General features: G+C 56.2%; 1 protein-coding gene across 2 annotated transcripts in view; it reads right to left on the bottom strand.

Annotated features, from left to right (window-relative positions):
* The window catches only part of ACLY (ATP citrate lyase), a 42,768-nt gene extending 26,936 nt beyond the window's left edge, over window positions 1-15,832 (bottom strand). For both annotated transcript variants that reach the window (XM_079904263.1, XM_079904264.1), the window contains exons 1-11: window positions 15,689-15,832; window positions 10,520-10,701; window positions 9,222-9,344; window positions 7,439-7,501; window positions 6,794-6,984; window positions 6,251-6,330; window positions 5,042-5,172; window positions 4,131-4,249; window positions 3,402-3,538; window positions 2,509-2,570; window positions 587-704 (exon numbers count right to left, since the gene is read on the bottom strand). In XM_079904263.1, the coding sequence (XP_079760389.1) occupies window positions 587-704; window positions 2,509-2,570; window positions 3,402-3,538; window positions 4,131-4,249; window positions 5,042-5,172; window positions 6,251-6,330; window positions 6,794-6,984; window positions 7,439-7,501; window positions 9,222-9,344; window positions 10,520-10,678 (1,183 nt within the window). In that variant the 5' untranslated portion in view covers window positions 10,679-10,701; window positions 15,689-15,832. The remainder of the gene's footprint in view (window positions 1-586; window positions 705-2,508; window positions 2,571-3,401; window positions 3,539-4,130; window positions 4,250-5,041; window positions 5,173-6,250; window positions 6,331-6,793; window positions 6,985-7,438; window positions 7,502-9,221; window positions 9,345-10,519; window positions 10,702-15,688) is intronic.
* Window positions 15,833-16,368: the final 536 nt, after the last annotated feature.

The following is a 16,368-nucleotide window of genomic DNA, read 5'->3' on the forward strand; positions in this document are numbered from 1 at the left end:
TTTGCTCTCCCGACCCCAGTCCCTCAGCCCTCCCAGCTGGTCCTACATCAGGGCCTTGGGACTTGCCCTTTCCTCGGCAGACAGTCACCACTGACTGCTCCCTCCTCCAGGTCTCTGCTCAAATGCCACCTTTCTGGTCAAGCGTTCTCCGATTGCCTCATTTAAAACTGCCCTGTCCCCTCCCACAGATGCTAGAGGCACAGATGTCCCGCCCCTTCTCCCTGCTCATCTTCCTTCATGCCGCCTGACACTGCAGTCACTGTTCTCAACTGCACGAGGGCTCGCTGCCCGTCATCTGTCGCACGTGGCTGTGACCCCAGGGTTCAGCACAGGGCCCGGCACACAGCAGGCCTTCCACAATTATTTGTTAAGTGAACAGCTGAATGAAAATGCCTTCCTGCCCATTCCGAGTTTAGGTTTCGGTCAGGTGCTCTGCGTCAGGAGGGCACAGAACAGCAGCAGAAGCGAGCTGTACCTCCAGAGGCGGGGGGGAGGGCACGGAGGCACTGGAAGACTGACTCTTGCAGGAATCCCGAGGAGGCGTGACACTCAGGGTGGGAGAGACAGAAAAGGTTCCCCATCTTACCGACTTCTCCCATCACCCGTAAGCCCTCCTGGTAGTTGGGGCCACCTCTTCGGACAAAGATCGTGACCTCGTGCTCCTTCAGGGGGCCCTGGTAATCTCGAATCGCTCTCACGATGCCCTGGAAGCACCAAGGGACAACAGACATGTGACTAGAATGAACGCAGCCATAAAGCAAGCGTTTATAACCATGGGAAACAAATGTCCCAGGGCGTAGATTACAAGGGCTGCTGGGAGTTCCCTGGTGGTCCAGTGGTTAGGATTCAGCGCCTTCACTGCCGCGGCCCAGGTTCAACCCCTGGTCGAGGAACTGAGATTCCACAAGCCGTGCGGCACAGCCAGAAACAAAACAAAACGAAAAAAATAGGGCGGCTTCTCACAAAGCACGGCAGGCCCCGGCACTCAAGAATTTTACACGTGTTGCACACACAAGCGACCCAAAGGCCCAGGACAAGCAACCACTGTTAATGGTGCTGAGGTGAGAACATGGGGCACCTAGCGGTGACACCCCTCGATGCGCAGGGTGCTGGGCCTCCAACACCAGTGGTGCTTTGCTGGTCTCTCTTATCCCAATCTATAGTCGTTCTTGTTCTCTTACTGCAATTTTGGGGGAAACTCTATACCGAGGTCCTATGCAAGAGCTGTCAGGGTGATCAGGACATTGTCTACTTAAATGTCAAAGTCCTACAAAAGCTTCTTCAAGTGATTTGGGGGAAAAGCATTGCAATGGGTATCAACTTTGGAAACGTGGGAGCACGTACAGGTGTGGACCAGTTTTGTCTCTCCAGATGGAGGGCAAGTTTACTGAGTCTACGTTCTGTCGCTCGTGGCATTTCACGGGAAGCTCTACACACAGTTCCTGCTCCAGACATAACCGCCCTTATCGACGCGCTGCCTTTATTACAGGCTGCTCAGAAGTTAAAACAAAGCTGTCGAGATTCACCTGTGTCAGATCTGTTTGTTGAATCAGGTCCAATTAGGGACCTGTTTTAGGCAGGACTGGCGAGGCCTGGTCCCCTCCTTCTCGAGAGCTCAGACTTTCAGGACTGACATTTATTTATGCATTATTTTCTTTCTTTCTTTTTTTTTTGCGGTACGTGGGCCTCTCCCGTTGCGGAGCACAGGCTCTGGACGCGCAGGCTCAGCGGCCATGGCACACGGGCTTAGGTGCTCCGCGGCATGTGGGATCTTCCCGGACCGGGACACGAACCCGCGTCCCCTGCATCGGCAGGCGGACTCTCAACCACTGCGCCACCAGGGAAGCCCTATGCATTATTTTCAAAGCTTATGTGGAACTACCAGATGGAAGACACTCTTTTGAAGGGCTTCAGTGAGCAGCTGACAGGGTGGGATAAGTGGCCTCGTGAGGCGGCCCCCTTGAAGGGGAGGAGTCTCGAGACACGTTAGCTGTCATCCTTCTTGACCAGCAGTCACACTTTCTTTAAACTGGGGCCCACACCCCTGACTTGTGCACAGGGACCCAGGCTGACGGGCCTCTGGCTGGAAGAGCAGGAGCCCCAGGGCATCAGACACTTCCTCATGCCAACCTTTTGGAGAAGGGGCAGATGACTGGGAAACAGAAACGCTAGGAGGTGTAGAGAACCCAGAGTCTTACAATGGAGTGCTGGAAATGAGATCAGTCAAGCCAGTTTTAGAAGAATTGGTCCTGAAAGGGGGGAAGGCAGAAATTCCCCTTCTCCCCACACTTCAGATGGGAGAATTATGGCCCAGCGAGGGTCGGCTGCTTGGCCAGAGACACAGAGGTTCGGATCCAGATCCATCCCAGTGTCTTGTGCATCCCTAGGTCAAAAGCCCCTCCCCCGGACTGGGTAACTGATGGGAACCTGCTTCTGTCTCAAACCTACTTGCACAGAAACTTCCCTTCCCTGCTCCCAACCCACCCACATTCCCCTGCAGCTGGTTACCTTGAATGTGGCGGCCACATTGGTGAAGTTGGCGATGCTGCCTCCGATAATGAGGATCTTGCCTGGGTTTGGAGCAAGAGAAGTCAGAAAAAGGTTAGAAAGGTAGACTTGGGCATCATAGAAATCCAACTGAGAGAGGGCTCTCTCCTGAGTGAGCGTCCCCCAGCTGTTAGGAGATACCAGTGCAGAGGCGGGGGGAGCAAGCTGGTCTCTCCTGATGCCTGTTCAGTGTCATCAGCTCACCTCTCCATAACCTATGCCACCAAGCAGGCGGCTGATCCAAGCCCAGAAAATCTCAATTTCTTTTTCTGGCTGCGTCGTGCAGCTTGTGGGATCCTACTTCCTGACCAGGGATCAAACCCGGGCCCTTGGCACTGAGAGTGCGGAGTCCCAACCACTGGGCGGCCAGGGAATTCTCGAACCCACAGAATCTCTACATCATTCCTAGCTGGCATCTAGAAACCCAGCTTGGTTTTTGGATATCCCTGGTGGGAATCTCTATCTGGCTCAAGGGAAGGGGAACTGGTATTTGTGGTCCCAAAACACAGGACAGGTGATACAGGAAAGCTGGGAATCACACAGCGCAGACAATAAATGTGTAAGTGAGTCGCTAAGAACCGCGTTACAGCAGTCAGCAAAAGCATGCCCCCACCGCCTCCCCTTGCACCTACTCATAGGGCTGTGTACATCCATCCATTCCTCGCCCCCTCGGAGCCCCCAGTCTGACAGACCCTGTCACTGCCCATTGTGCAGTCAGGGAAACTGAGGTCCAGAAGTTAAATAACTAGTCCCAGGTTGCAAAGGACCAGGAAAACCCTGGTGCCTCACAGCCCAGCCAAAGCTGTCCCCACCGAGGACGCTGGGCTGTCCCGGGGAAGGAGCGCGTGTCTCACCATCGGGGTGCTTCTCGCGGGTCATGAGGGAGAGGATCGTCTTGGCGTAGTCATAGGTCTGCTGCTCGCTGGGGGCGCCCGAGTACTCCCCGTAGTTCGCTAGCTCGTTGACACCCCCTAGGTCGCAGATGGTATCGCTGCCAGGGAAGCAAGGAAGTCAGTGCTGGCTCCAGCTTGAGTGGCAGAGGGCGGCGGCCTGGTGCCTGGGAGGCCACGCAGACGCCCCTGAAGCCTTGAGGCCGGGCAGCCTATGGACCTCAGACCCTCAAGGCCCAAACAAGTCATACCTGAAGGTTAACTGTCCTGCATCATACTCTCCCGGGGGGCATCCTCCCAGCCCTACCCAAGACTTCTATGAAGTGTACAAGTGTGACCATTCATACAGGCACTACGACACCTGGAAGGACACCCAACGTGGCGGCCTGGTAGGGGGAGGGGTGGTGACACGGCCAAGCAAAATGCACTTTCCGGTTCATTTTCTGTATTTGTTGTACTTTTGCATGGAGCACATTATCACTAATGATAAGAATTATAACTAATAATTTCATTTTGAAGCAAAGAAGAAGGTTGCAGAGACGCTGTGTAGGCCCCTCTGGGATGCCCACGAGTTCTGCTCTGCACCGAGCGGGGGGAAACTGGAGACCCCGAGGTGAAGCGACTTGATCCAGGCCACATGTGGGAAGCCTAGGTAGACCTGGCTGCCATCCCCTCAGCAGCCCTCTCAGTCACCTGTACACGACAGAGGCGCCACCTCCGGCCACCATGGTCCAGATCCTCCCCTTGGGGTTCAGCAAGGTCAGCTTCAAGCTTGCCCCACTTTTGGCATCCAGGTCTGCGATGTAGGCTTCCTAGGGGCCAGACAGCAACAGGTGGGCCCTGGGGGCACACCCTTCACCAGGTCACAGATCCCAGGACCCCTCCCCTTTTCCTGGAGTCGTATGAAGAGGTCCTCCACTGCCTTCACAGTGTCAGGGAGAAGGGCTTGTGCAGGGCCTCACATGCCTGGGACAAAACGTGATGCCGTCTCCAAGCACCACAACCCCCCACAGCCAGTCACCACCCGGAGACAAACTTCCCAGGTCCTTTCTCTCCGACTTCAAGTCCTTGGCTCTCTGCCCAAGTCCCAGGCCTCGCTATGTCACTCTGCTTCTAGCATGGCCCCCACTCCCAGCATCTGCCTGCCTAGCTCATCCCGTGCTGTGCCCCCCAGGCCCCATCCCTCCCCCCAGCCCAGCCTCTTCCCTTGACCTGGGTTCCATCACACATGCCTGATGCTGTGGCAAGGACCTCTCAGAGGATGGGGTGGGAAGGAGCAATTAAAATTCTCAGCAAGTGGCCGAGAGAACTACCTTCCTGGCAGGATTCGGGGAGCCACTCAGAATTACTGAGAAACAACAAGTCACGTCACGAGCCCAGGGAGGTTGATTGAGAGGGGAGTCTGAAAGGATCTCCGGCCGGGATTCAGGGGCTTGGCTGACCCCCACACCCTCCTCCTCCAGGGCTTTTAAAAAATTAAATGGCTCCTGGCCTTCCTTTCCTGCCAAATACATAGCCCACAAGGGTTGCCAAATGCTCATAGGAGATCAGTCACTCCCCCACCCCGCCGGTCCCCCTCCATCTCCTCCCCAAACCAGCCTTACCTCTGGATAAGCCTCCCGCCCGAAGGGGGGAGGGAACTCTATATCACCCCACTTCACTTTGCAGATGTAGTCGGCGGTGGCGTCCACCTTGGCTGCCAGGTCAAGGACGTAGACGCCATCTTTGGTCACTACTTTAAGAAGAAAAAAAAAAAAAAAGCAAAGAAGAGGCAATCAGACATGGGCCCTAGCCAAGGTGACCATCAACCTCCAACCCCTCCAGACTTCCCCACACATCACTCCCATGGGGGACCACCCAGGCCTCACGACTCTCCAGCTCAACAAGAAACCAGATTGGTCCTTATGGGGACACAGCTTTTCCCCCATTCAAGGAAAAACAAATTCTACAAGACCAGTCCCTGCTCCCTGACCTGCAGGTAATAGGGCAGGAACGTCTGTTTCAGTTGCCATGGCAATTTTTAAGCATTTTTACAAAATGCTATACTCCATGCCTTAAATGTCTATTCATCCACCACAACCCCGCTATTTACAAAAAAAGTGTCTAAGGCACAGTCTCTAAGGCCCCCGGGTGCACACACCAGGGGCTCCTAGGGTCCAGCGAGAAGTGGGAAGCCATGGGCACACTGGGCCCCCAGCCAGCAGGATTCATTTACTGCCGCCTCACTGGAGTCCATTTCCCTTTCCCCCAGGGCCATTTAGCTAATTAAGTCAGCACAGAGCCATCTGGTCCATTAGAGGGGCTACATCCCTAGCTGGAATCTATCAGGACTTTGCCCTATGAAGCCCTGGCCAGAGCCAGCCCGCGCCATCTGCCTCCTTCACAGCGCGAGAGGCTTCGCCGAGGTCTTTCCAGCCTCGGGGGTCAATGATGGACCAACTCCTGGAGGGGGAAGCGGGAAGGGGGTCTCCGAGGCACCAAGAGGAAGGAAGGCTCTGACCGGTCAGGCGGATGCAGGGGCGGCTCAGCTCCTGGTAGAACAGCCTAACCCACTGGCAGCAAGAGCCACAGGGCAGAGTCAGATCACAGCCAGGACTTCCCCATCACAGAAGAAAGAAAGAAACTGGAGTTGGCGAAGAGGAATGACCGTGGCCTCCTGAGAGCTCAGGAACAGGAGCCCAGAGATCCCTCCGCCCACGCACAGCTGTCTGCGCTGCCCCCCGCAAGTGGGGGTCTGGTCCTCAGAACGTCAAGGCCAGGGTTACCATAAGTACTCAGACTCTGCCCTGTCCCACCCCAGCAGAGACAGTTACCAAGGGGGTTGATCTCGAGGTAGGTGAAGTACAGATCCTCATAGAAATTGAAGAGGCCGGAGATAAAGCTGGCTAGAATCCTACAGGGGGAGGCAGAGAGGGACTGTCAATCGCGGCGGAGCGGGCGCAGAAGCAATCCCTCACTGCCTCTGACAGCTCCACTTGCCAACAGCCACCCCGCTGACCCCTCGCTTTCCGCTCCAAACCCCGCTCCCCAGACATCACTCTTCAGCCGCTGAGGCGGAAGGGAGCTGTCAGGCATGCAGCAGGAGGGGGACACGTGCCAGACAGAAGGGGCACGGAGGTGAGGGACACTGACGCACGTTTCAGTCTGAGCCGGCCTCTCCTCCACCCGCAGCATCCCTCCTGGGGACGGGGAGTGGCGGTGCCTGCCTTTTGCTCCCCACCTTCCGGCCAGATGCTGGGGCGGCGCAGTGGGTGCCCAGACAGGGATAGACCACTCTGCTTTCCCCACTCTGCGCCCAGAGCTGTAGCCTTCCCCGTTCCTCCACTGCCACCTCCCTGCCATCCCTCTCACTCAACTCTTTCTTGTCTTTGGGGGCGTGGACCAACAGGTGTTTCTTGATGCCCTCAAGATTCAGCTTCTCGTCCACACCAACGAGCAGTTTCTGGGCTTTGGCGTCCACGTCACCCACATCCACCCCGCCTTCGTGGTGGAACAGGACGTAGTCCCCTTCTCGGGTAGCATAGATGCAGACATAGAACTCCTCCTCCTTACGGGGAAGAGAGCACCACGTGGGTGAGGGGCCCAACCCCGGTGGTATCATTTCTAAAACCCCATAGACACCTCTCACAAGGTAAGAGCAGATCACCATCTTCCCCTTGAGGACAAGAGACAAGAGGCCACTGCCTTGCTGGCTGACAGTCCAGACTGAGCCAACGTGACCTGCTCTGGGGGAAGGGGCCCTGCCTTCAAGTCCTTCTCATCCCAGCACTGGGAAGTCCCCTCTGTTACCAACCTTGATTCCTTCCTGCTGCAAACTAAGCCCTTTCCTTCATCTCTGGACTCCCTGCTCCGTAGCACCCTCAAACCCTCAGCACCGTTTCAGAGACTCTGGTCCCTTTGGTTTTTCTCCAGCAGCTTGATTTCTCCTTCATCATTTTAGGGCCAACAGGCACAAAGCTCCCAGAGGGAGAAGCCCCAGCTTGGAGTCACTTCCCACATACCTGAGTGTGGGGGACGAAGGGTTCGATCAGAAAGTTCTTGAGGAAGCCTCTGGCCTTGCCAACCTACAGAGATTGAGGGAGGTAAAGCTTAGACCAGAAGGCATGTCTTGCTCGCAGGGCAGGAGGAAGGATCGCCCTCTGGTCCCTCCACCTCACCCTCCCATCAGAGGCGGGGCCCAAGCACTACTGCCACAACACCTGCCAGAAAGAGATCTTTCCAGAAACCAGGGCAGTGGGCTCAAGAAGTCTTCATGAGATCTCCTCTTCCATCCACCACCTCGTGCCAGCTACACTTCAACACTGACCTCACACATCCTTTCCTGCCTCCTCTGGAGGAGGATAAATGAGCTGCAGCAACAGCCCGCCCCCAGAAGCAGAGATCAGGAGCGTCTCCCCCTCTGCTGCGCCACAAATTTAAGCGCTCAGACAAACCAAGGCTGTCTACCCCAGAGCGCAGGCAGGGAGACCCAGCCCCAGAGCATGAGTCTAGGCGCAGGGAATGGCTCGGAGCGGGGAGGGAGGGGAGCCTGACAGGGAAAACTTTTCCACACAGACCTTCCCGGCTGAGGACAACAGGCCTGCAGAGCTAATCAGTTTGAGTGGGTCCCTGGCAGCAGCCGAGGCGAGACAGCCCTCATCCCTCCCAGCGTGTCCCGAAGCCCCCGCCCACCCATGCGTGCGTCACTGCTGAGTCAGGACCAGACAGTGATCCATCAGAGGTAATGAGCTGCACCCGCTGGGGTCAACGCTGCTGCCGGCTCAGAGGTCCCTGACATCCCCCTCCCAACAGACAGCGGAGGAGAAGGAAGCATGAGGACCTCCCCGGGGACACTGCTCAGCCCCCAACCCTGCTGTCCTCTCCCCAAAGGCCTGGGGGCACAAAGGTCCAGATCCCTCTGCCCCCAGGCCTGTGTGTAACTTCGAGGATCCCTCTTTACCCAGGAGAGCCAGAAACCGGGAAATGAACGTGAAGAGCTTAATTTGAGGAAGGCTAGTAAAAAGGAAGATGGTTCCATCACCATCTTCATCCTACTCCCGGGCAACCAAGTTAGAGAACAGCTCAACCCTGGTCCATGGTCACCCCAGATGCGACAAAGCCAGGTATGGACAGCACATCCTCCCCAGCGTAAGCCAAGCCTCAGCTTACTCCCTCCCTTCAGTTCTCCAGCTCCTTTTGGGAGAAGAAAAAGAAATGCAGTTTTATTTCTGGGCATCACGTAGCCTTCCTAAGCCATATTTCACTTTAACTATCTCATCTACAGAGTTGAAATGGATCAATGAGCTGGAAGAAGGCAAGAATTAAGTTTACTCTTCAGTATTATTAATTGTTTCCTCCTCCTAGGTTCTTGGCCCAAGAACGTTTCTGCCTAAATGATTCTGCATCTCCCTTCAAGTTTTTTTTTTTTTTTTTTTACCCACCCGCTTATATACGCAGGTCATGACAAGCTACCTTACCCTTTCTGGAAACTAAAAAGAAAGGAGTTCCCAGAATAGTTCTCAGAGTCCCATCTCCACGACTGTTGTTAAAGAAACAGACCATTTCCACCTGGCTCTCTAATTGTACTGGGGTTACCTGCACAGCACATCTTGCCGTTCCCTGATAGGGGAGCTGGGAACGAGCACCAAGGGGGCCCTGCTGCCTGAGGCAGCTCTGCCGGGCTCCTGCCTTCCCCAGGCTGCAATCTGACCAGCTGGGGGGGTGACCCACAGTGCTGATCTGGAGGCGACCACATTTGCTTCTGTTACCACAGCACATCCACCCCGACCCTACACCCAGACTCACTGTGGCCTCCTGTCCCAGCCGTGGCTTCAACCAGGACTTGACTCCATCCAGAGTGAGGTTGACCCCAACTAGGCCCAGCTTTCCACGCCGTTTGATCAGCTGGTCTGGCTTAACCACCAAGCTCTGGAATAAGAGGGGTTTGTATTTACAGCAAGGAAAGATAGGGAAGAGTAAGAGGTGACAGTTTGGGGACCCAAAGCACAGCGTAGCCTGGTGGCTTCCAATCCACCCCACCCCCAGAACGAATTCCACCCACCCTTCAAGGTCAACTCCCAGAAGCTTCCCTCACCTACCCCAGCCAACATCTTTCTTTTAACGACAAGGAATCTAAAGCCATCCTCACCCAGGAAGGGGTCTGGCAGAGCAGGTGCTCACTGAATACGTGCTGAATGAGTAAGTGATTCCCTACCCTCCCTCTGTGGTATCCTAGCTTCATTCAACTTCTCAGACTATCGACTAGCACCTGTGTTTCAAAAGAAAGAACGGAGACAGAGCCTTGGGGTGACAAAGGACCTTTGAGGACATCTGGTCCACCCGATCCCAGGGTTTGAACCCTGTCTGTAAGACCAACAAGCAGCCCCTAGCCACTGCTCACACACTTCTAGGACCAGGAAGTTCACCGCCTCCGGAGGCAGCTTGCTTTGTGGTTTGGGCTGCCTCATGGTGGGAGGAAACCTGCATCCCTGAATGCCTCCCCCTACTGGTCCCAGTCCCGCCCCCTGGGGCCTGCCAAAGAAGTCTAAGCTTCCAGACACCATCCCAACAATGGCCCTGCAGAGATCTACAGAGAGGAGCCTCTACTCCAGGGTGCATCCCATCAGCCGTTCTACCCGAAGTACAACGTCACACTTCCTCATGGCCCTGACATATTCCTGACAGGGTGGTGTTTGTCAGTGAGCAACTACCAAGTGCCAGGCAGCACACTGAATACTTTCCAGACATTGTTACTAATCCCTAAACTCACAGGGTGAGCGCTATGCCCATTTGACAGATGGGGAATCTAAAACTCTAGAGAGGTGAAATGGCTTGCCCCAGGCCACATGGTTAATATGCAGAGAGCTGCCATCTGAACTCCGGTTTGTCCAGTTCCAGTCCAGGCTCTGTACGCCGTGCCAGGGGACCTCAGCATGCAGGGCCCGGGGCCAAACACAAAACGTGCTCAGCCCCCTGCACCCTGCCCACCCATGCAGACCGGCTGCCATCACATGCCCCGGGGGGACATCTCCAGCAAACCTACTGCTTTCTCTTCCTGGGACTCTGGGCCTGGAGGAGGGGCTCAGGCCGGGGGGCGGGCTCACCTGGCTGAGTAGCCACGGGTGGTCCTGCAGCAGGTGGGCCCAGTCAGTGTCAGGGGTGACCCGGGCATACTTGAACCGGTTCTGGATGGCCGAGGTGGTGCAGATGTACTTGTAGAGGAGTTCTTTGCCTGTCTGCTCGGAGATCGCCTTGGCCGACATGGCTGCGGAGGGCCCTGCTCTACCTGGTGGGGTGAGAGGGGCTGGTCAGAGCGGGTGGGGAGATGGAGGTGCCATCTTCTCCAGCAGGGCAGACCCGTGCCCAGCTGCCCCCAGACGATAAAACCAGATCTCAGCGCTTCTCTGAGGGAGAAGAGGGCTGCCCCAGGAGGAGGGATGGAAGGGAGATCTCAAACAGCACTTCTAACATCATAGAAGGAGGATCGGGAAACGATGGATGAGGAAAGATGGTGGAGAAAAACAAAGGTGGCATTTATTCCCCCAGAGACTCTTGGCCTCCACTCCCTTTAGGAAAACTAGCTCACCCAAGACCACATGCATCCTGGCACAAAGGAAGCCAGATGGGGAGACCAGGAATCGCAGGGATGTGACCCACACCTGAGTGCTAGTCCCAGCCGAGGTGGGCATACAGACACTGAAACACACCCTTTGGTCCTGTGACCTGTGGGGAACACGGCCAAATGGTGCAATGCTGGCCTTACACACCCTCCATGTTTGGTCTCCCCCACACCCAGACTCACCCACTTCACACTCTTATACACATCACCAGCCTGAAGGCTGGGCGAGCAAGTCTACTTAGCCTCACGCAGGACCAAGCCCCCAAGGAGCAAAGAGGAAGAGTCACGTCAAAGCCCATTTCTCCTAGGACACTAGACTCCCACCCAAGTTCAGAGCAGAAACAGGCTGGCGGAACCGTGACTTTCAGTGCATCCCACCCACCCCACTGAGTCATCCAGCTACTAATTTAGAGCAAAACAGAGGCCTCTCTGGGGACCACCCATACTGGTCACTTCTAACTGAGCCAGAGTTGGGAGAAGAGGCAGAAACCATCCTCGGTCACATGCACGTGAGCCCTGGGAGGGACATGGAGATGTATGGCCTTGTTTCTTAGATGAGGAATAAAACCTCAGAGGGGTTAAGATAACTTGTCCAAGAAGCCTAATTAATAAGCGGGTTGGGCGGGGAGGACTTCCTTGGTGGTGCAGTGGTTAAGGATCCGCCCGCTAATGCAGGGGACACGGGTTCGAGCCCTGGTCCGGGAAGATCCCACATGCCGCAGAGCAACTAAGCCCGTGCACCACAACTACTGAGCCTGTGCTCTAGAGCCCGTGAGCCACAACTACCGAGCCTGAGCCCTACAGCCCGTGCTCCGCAACACGAGAAGCCACTGCAATGAGAAGCCCGCGGGCCACAACTAGAGAAAGCCCACATGCAGCAATGAAGATCCAATGCAGCCCCCAAAAAAAAAAAGCAGGGGACCTAAGGCTTTTTCTTTTTTGGCTGTGTTGGGTCTTCGTTGCTGCGTGCAGGCTTTCTCTAGTTGTGGCCAACGGGGGTTACTCTTTGTTGTGGTGCGCGGGCTTCTCACTGTGGGGGCTTCTCTTGTTGCAGAGCATGGGCTCTAGGCGCATGGGCTTCAGTAGCTGTGGTGCACGGGATTAGTTGCTCTGCGGCATGCGGGATCTTCCGGGACCAGGGTTAGAACCTGTGTCCCATGCATTGGCAGGCGGATTCTTAACGACTACCAAACCAGGGAAGTCCAGGACCCAAGGCTTGAACCCGAACCCTCTCACTCCTGGTCCCCAGAAAACCCACATCTCAGCCCTAGAGAAAAGAGCAGTTCTCCAAGAACCAGGCCATTTCCCCTACCTTCACCTCACAGAAGAGTCTCTGATGACAATTTCTTCATATTCCCTCCCCATCGCTTTGTCCTGACACACCCATTCTCCCTTGGGTAGTGCCAGGAGCGATTTGGGGAGAGAAAGGGTGGGGAGACAGGGAGGGAAAGGAAACCAAGTCATTCATGCCAAGAGCTTGGCCAGATCAGGAAAAGTCACTCCTGCCTCTCCAACAAAGACCCAGAACTGAAGTTGTTGAATTTGCTGGGGGAGAAAAGTCAAGTGTAAATAAAGGAGGGTGGAACTGGAGGGCTGGCTGGTTTATACACTCAGGAAGGCTGGTCTCCATTCCCAGCTGAGGGAAGGCCAGAGTTCCAGGGGCCACTCTGCACCTCCCTCCCAAAAGCCAGGTTGGGCTTCAGGTTCTCACCCTGGCTTGGCTGGCTCCCTCAGCCTCCCAGCTAGTCCCCAGCTCGGCACAATGGGTGCATTCAGTCTGGTGTCTGGCCCAAAGTCGGGTAGCTGGGAAGGGGCTCAAAGGAGACGTTCCCTTTTCTCACCTTCCCCTGGGATGACTTCCGGCTCCTTCTCAACATAAGTTTCCGAAGGAGGTACCTCAACCAGCCCCACTGCCTCACAGCCGTCCACCCCCCACCCACTCCAGCTCCATTTCCCAACCTCCTTGACTCAGACCAGAAAAACTGGTCCTGAAATCAGATGGGTACACGTGCCCCTACCCCCCTCCCAAACAGAGTGCAGCCCAGGGCAGATCAAGCAGAGAAAGGAGGGGGCAGCTGCTGACCACCCTTAGCGGTTCTGACACATCAGCCGCCGGCTGATCACGGATTCCAGGAGAAAGGAAGCCCCTCGCTAAGCCTCTCTAGCAGAGGGCACTCCCAGAACAACAACCCCCCAAACCTGGCACCTCCCCAAACAGAGACCCAACTTTGGAAAGAACACGGATGAGAAATGGGACCTTCTGCAGCTGAAAAAAAAATCACAATTTTCTTGAGCCCTTGTTCAAATCTCAGATCCAAGAACTCATCTTCAACCAGTTCCCGGGAGGGGATGGGAGAGAAAGCAACAGGGGATGATACAGGATAGAAAAGTTTTGCCAGTTCACCCAAACACAGATTTACCACTAGAGCACTGTGGCTTAGATGGCGAAGGCCCTCTCAAAGCCAAGACAGAGAACTTACATGATAGAAAAAAAGCATGGAAAGAATCTGGCCTCTGCATATTCAAGACAGGGTAAGAAGGCTCACAAAACCAGGGAGTGGACTGGGTGGAGATAAATCCGCAAGTTTAATCATTCAGTAGGGTCTCTCTAGGGCAGTGGCTCTTAACCTATCTGAGGTCTCAGACTCTTCTGAGCACCAGAAAAAAAGCCCAGAAAAACGTGCACATACCCAGTTGTGCATATCATTTCAAGGTGGTGACCTATGACCATGACCTGACAGCCCAGAGACCAGTAGCTAAGAACATCTGCTCAAGAGACAATAGGACTTAACGTGTATACCAATCCGGGCTGGGAACACAACACACACACACACACACACACACAAACACACACACCCCACTACAGAGTCTTGGGCTGCCTCCTCAGGAATTGAATAATTGAATGTGTTATCAAACTGGTGAGAGATGGTTTCAGGGCAGAGCGAAGACCCCAGGGGTCCACTCTGGGGCCCCAGAAACTGTTACTTAGCTAAATGTGGCAGATATCATGCCAAGGAACCTGAAAACACACACACACACACACACACACACACACACACACACACACACACACCTCTCTCTCTCTCTCTCTCTCTCTCTCTCTCTCTCTCTATCCAAAGGAGGGACCTTCTGAGCAGAATGGGGTCTTTTCTGCACACAGGATAAGTGGCCCAGAACTGAGTTCATTCACAGCAGCCACCGAGGGCAGAAGCAGCCCACAGACAAGGCTGAATGAAAGGAGCCTGTTCCCCAGGACTGTATTCCTGGGACACCGCCAGTGGAGAGGAACCACTGGGGACGCTACTTATGGTCTCTGTGGGAAGGCCAAAGAGCACTTATTTTAAGGTTAGTATCCGTAGGATTGGGATTTTTTTGAAACGACAGACAATCCCTGGAGTAAAAGGAGGGGCAGAATTCTGAGGGTCCTCTACTGCCGCAAACATAGTGGAGAATGGGGGTGGGGGCACCAACCACCCAGCTCAGTGTCTGAGGGCTGTTCCCATCACCATCCTCCAAGCTGTTTAAGGAGCTCTTAAAAAAAAAAAAAAAAGCAGAAGCAGCAGCAGAAGCAGCAGCAGCTCTTTCAGAGGTGAAAACAACCCTCTGGGCAGCTGGGTCTACCAGCTGTCCTTCACCCAACATTTCAGAATCTCAGAAACCCAACGATCTGAGCTGGCTGGAACCCAGAGCAAAGTTAAAGGGAGGAGAGAGAAGCGGGCTGTGGGCTGGCTGACCAAACTGTGCTATGCACTGCTCCCCTCCCACCCCCGCAAAATCCTCTTCCCAGGCAGACTCCGGAGGACCACCTAATGGCAGAACTCCTTGGCCCTTCACAGTATCTGCCAAGGTTGGAGAGGGCAGCTGGCGCCGCGACTGGCCCTCTGCCAAGCCCAACAGGAGGGCGGCGGCAGCATCCTCCAGCCCCATGAGGACCTTGCCTCGACCAAGCTCGGCAGCAACGTCAAGGGTGGGGAGGGACACGGGTACCCCGACCATCTGTCGCTTAGCGGCTGGGCCCGACGGCACCTCCAGAGCTAGGAGGGTCTTTCCTGCACCGCCGATCCAAGGCTAGGTCCTCGTGGCGAGGCCTGGGTCGGCCCGGCCCCATGTGGCCCGCAGCGGCTGCGTGCCCCGCTCGCTCCCTCCACTTCGGCGCGGGGCTCAGTCGACTCTCCACAGAACTAAGAGGAAGGGCCTGAGCCCGGCTTATGAGGGGTAGGAGTGGGGAAACTAGCCACTACTTCCCGTCCCCGGCATCCGGTGGGAGGCACCCAGATGGGGGCAAGAGGTGGCCGGATAAAGCCCGACGAGGCTCGATGACTGGCCCCGGGGTGGGGATGAGGGGCTCCAGTTAGGGGCAAATGCAATTCGGCGGAGAGAAGACAGCCAAGGACGGCGGCAAGCCCTGTGCAAACTCCGAGGAACTGGAATGTGGAGGAGTGGGGGAGGGGAGGGGGCGACACGAGGCAACCAGCCGGGATCCCGGCGAAGGCTAACCTAAAGCTTAAGACCCTCAAAACTTCCAAGCAGGTGCAGGGAGCGCGCGTGAGCCCGAAGCCGGCGTCGGGGGAGGCGGTTCCGGGTTGGGGGAGGGAGGCAGGAAGCTCTGGACCAGGTGAGGTCCATCTCGCGAAAGCAGTCGCCCGCCACTCACCTCTCTGCGAAAGCCCGTGCGCGGCGCTCGGTCTACAGGGCCCCAAACACCGCCACTACCGGGAGCGTTCCAGCCTCCCGCGGCCGCCCAGGATCCGGCTTTTGTCCCGGCCCTGGCGGGCTTCTCCCCGCCCCCAACGGCACACTGCCCGAGCCGCCCGGCGATTGGCCACACGCGTTCCCTAGCCTGAGCTCCAGGGCTCCTCTCAATTCGCTGCCCGGTATAGCCCCGCCCCCGAGGCCGGGCCCCAGTGGCTGCTGGGACTTGTAGTCCCGGTGGTGCGTCTGTCCCAGACCGCTGGCCGGCACCGCCTCTCCGGAGCCTGCCAGGACAGGGAGGGGTCGGGGGCGGGGCCTCGGGTGGGGAGATAGGCCGGGCTACACTGGGAGGAGAACGTAGGAGGCTAGGGGCAGTGGCCTGATCGCTTAGGAGGTGGGCGGACCGCCGCTGCGATGGGGGAGTTGGGGAGGGGGGCTGGGGTGTCAACCGAACAGGCTGTATAGCAGCTCTGGGGACTCGGAATCTCCTTCCTGTCTCCCCGGGGGAGAAACTGACGTCCGTATCCCCGCAGCCTGAAATCGGCCACAGCGAACCCAGGTGCTTAGACCAGGTATTTAAGCAGCCGTGGTAGACTGCTTTCCCATTTGCACGTGGACCTCCTTCGTTGAGCTGGTGGGGCG

This window comes from Stenella coeruleoalba (genome assembly GCF_951394435.1).
Source record: "Stenella coeruleoalba genome assembly, chromosome: 19".
NCBI classification, from domain to species: Eukaryota; Metazoa; Chordata; class Mammalia; order Artiodactyla; family Delphinidae; genus Stenella; species Stenella coeruleoalba.